Below are 2,500 nucleotides of genomic sequence, written 5' to 3'. Positions count from 1 at the left end.
TTGGTCAAATTTACTAAATTAAGTTATTGTGCTCACATGAACGGTCATAAACTAAGCTTTACAACGATATGTATATCGAGGGTATTGCAAAAAGTATCGCTAAGATAACCGCATCCAAAGTTGGCATGGTTCTTCCGTCACGATACACCAGAAGAGGACAAAATCACCTTTTTAAGTAAATTGACATGCTAATGTGTTGAATCTTCACCTAAAAAAAGTCAGGATTAAACAGTCAAAACGTATGTTTTTCCGTAAAATTTGTTCACAATATGAAAGTGTAGACTGTATACTGTCGAATTATGCGAAAACGTGAAATTCGACATTTTAACCCGTAGCCTAGGTTTGTTTATCATGGAAAATAGTACCGTGCGCAAAGCGACTGGTTTCGCCTTGCAGGGTCACATATAGTAAGGTAGATAGATTGTGGTTTATGCCTACTGTATTTGAAGGGTGGAACAAGTTTATGTATGTGTGTGTGTGTGTGTGTGTGTGTGTGTGTGTGTGTGTGTGTGTGTGTGTGTGTGTGTGTTTGTCATGTGAGTGTTGTGTTTTTATGGATCATTCACACAGGAACACACAAAGGCACCCTACCTGACACACACACACACAAACACACACACATTGTGTGTGTAACATTTGTTCAGGTCTGAATCATAGTGGTCTGAATCATAGTGTTTCATGATGACAGATTGTTGTTGTCTGCTGTAGACATGAAGGTTGTCTGAATTACAAACAACTACTGGTGTATATGTGAGTACAGTGTGTGTGTGTGTGTGTGTGTGTGTGTGTGTGTGTGTGTGGCATATGTGCTACCTTTCATCATTCATGCAGTGTGTGTTGTCTGGTATCACTCTCTCCCCCTAGGGCCAATTCCTTATTGACGTTTGACCAAAAGAGCCTCCCCACCACCATCCTCTACTCTGCTGTCGCCTGACCCTGCTCACTCACAGTCAGCATCTGCTCTGGCTCTGCAGTGACAACAGCACCCCCTGGTACAGTGGAAGCCCAGACAGGGCCTTTATCCTGCCCTGCCCAAGACTGTCGACTCTGCGGAAAAGATGGAACAGGACCGGCATCCCCTGGGTGTCGCAGCAGCATCACTACCACACTACACAGATTCTGATCCATTCATGCCACAGGAAATACCTACTTCAGAGAATGCTCTCCACCAGTCAGAGCAGGCAGAGCAGGTGACAGACATTTTAGATGGCAAAGGAGGCCCCGCCCCCAAGGAACAGATAATGGAAAGCGAGTGTGTGATCTTGTCATCGGAAGACATGCCTTCTTTTTTGGACACACCCACTGCATCGTCTCTGGTTACCGGATCTATAGATTCCCTCCAATCAGAAGGCTTGGAGGCATTGGGAAGACACTCTTCTTTACAGGTCACCCTGCCTCTTCGGTCCGCTCAAGCAGGAGGCACCTCAGACACACACACACATGTCCTTGCAGGTGCATCTCCCAAACACACTCACACACATGCATGGGTGCAGGAACAGCAGCAGCTGTCACACACCCTCTCACACTCTTCTGTTTCGCTGGAGGTTGGCATAGCAACTGACCAAGAAGCAGAGAATGAGGAGGAGGAGTTTGATTTGCTTGCCAAGGACTTTGACCAATCGCTGGACGAGCTCAACCAACTCATCATGGGCCTGGACCCAGAGTTCGAGCCTAACCCCACCCCTACACGGTGTCACATGACCCGCTCAGCTTCCCTCTACACCAATGGGGTTAGCCGAAGCTCCGACTCATCAGGTAAGAGTCTCTTTCTGCCAACCAATAAAAAGTTTTCTCTACCAGCTAGTTGGCAAAATAAAATAAACTAGTGTTACCACCATTTATAAATCCTTTTAAATAAGTTCATGAAGGTTTGTTAGAAATTATTGTTTCCCTTGTAAAGCCTGTTGAAATGTTTATGTCCAATGTGGTATGAAAACTCCAGTGGTCAAAAGCTTGTAGGAAATTAAGCAAGAGAGCCAATGCTTATTTTCCCCTTTCAACAGAGGTAACCTTGTAGTTTGGCTGACACACATTCATAAATCCCCATCACCCCTCCTCCCCACGTTGACACACACACACACACACACACACACACACACACACACACACACACACACACACACACACACACACACAAACACAACCAGACACAGACTACCTCACACAAAGGGGCTCTGTGGGCATATGACAGAACAGGCTAAAGAAAATAAAGGCCTGCCAAGTTTTTCTTTGCCAGGTGTGTGTGTATGTGTGTATGGTGTGTGTGTATGTGTGTGTGTGTGTGTGTGTGTTTGTTTGTGTGTGTGTGTGTGTGTGTGTGTGTGTGTGTGTGTGTGTGTGTGTGTGTGTGTGTGTGTGTGTGTGTGTGTGTGTGTGTGTGTGTGTGTGTGTGTGTGTGTGTCTGTGTGTGTGTTGGAGAGGATGTCCGTTTCTCCAACAATATATCCATTTTTGGTGTGCAGGAACATACTGGTGTACTTCTGCCACATGTCATATTGAA

General features: G+C 45.6%; 1 protein-coding gene across 1 annotated transcript in view; it reads left to right on the top strand.

The window, feature by feature from the left end:
• Positions 1-2,500, top strand: part of si:ch211-191a24.3 (tensin-3) — a 26,939-nt gene that overhangs the window by 2,253 nt on the left and 22,186 nt on the right. The window contains exon 2 of the mRNA XM_048253622.1: positions 865-1,755. Coding sequence (XP_048109579.1) covers positions 1,059-1,755 — 697 coding nt within the window. The 5' untranslated portion in view covers positions 865-1,058. The remainder of the gene's footprint in view (positions 1-864; positions 1,756-2,500) is intronic.

This window comes from Alosa alosa, chromosome 9, assembly GCF_017589495.1.
Source record: "Alosa alosa isolate M-15738 ecotype Scorff River chromosome 9, AALO_Geno_1.1, whole genome shotgun sequence".
Taxonomy (NCBI): domain Eukaryota; kingdom Metazoa; phylum Chordata; class Actinopteri; order Clupeiformes; family Clupeidae; genus Alosa; species Alosa alosa.
The sequence above is the reverse complement of the archived record's forward strand: the minus strand, read 5'-3'. Positions and strand labels throughout refer to the sequence as shown.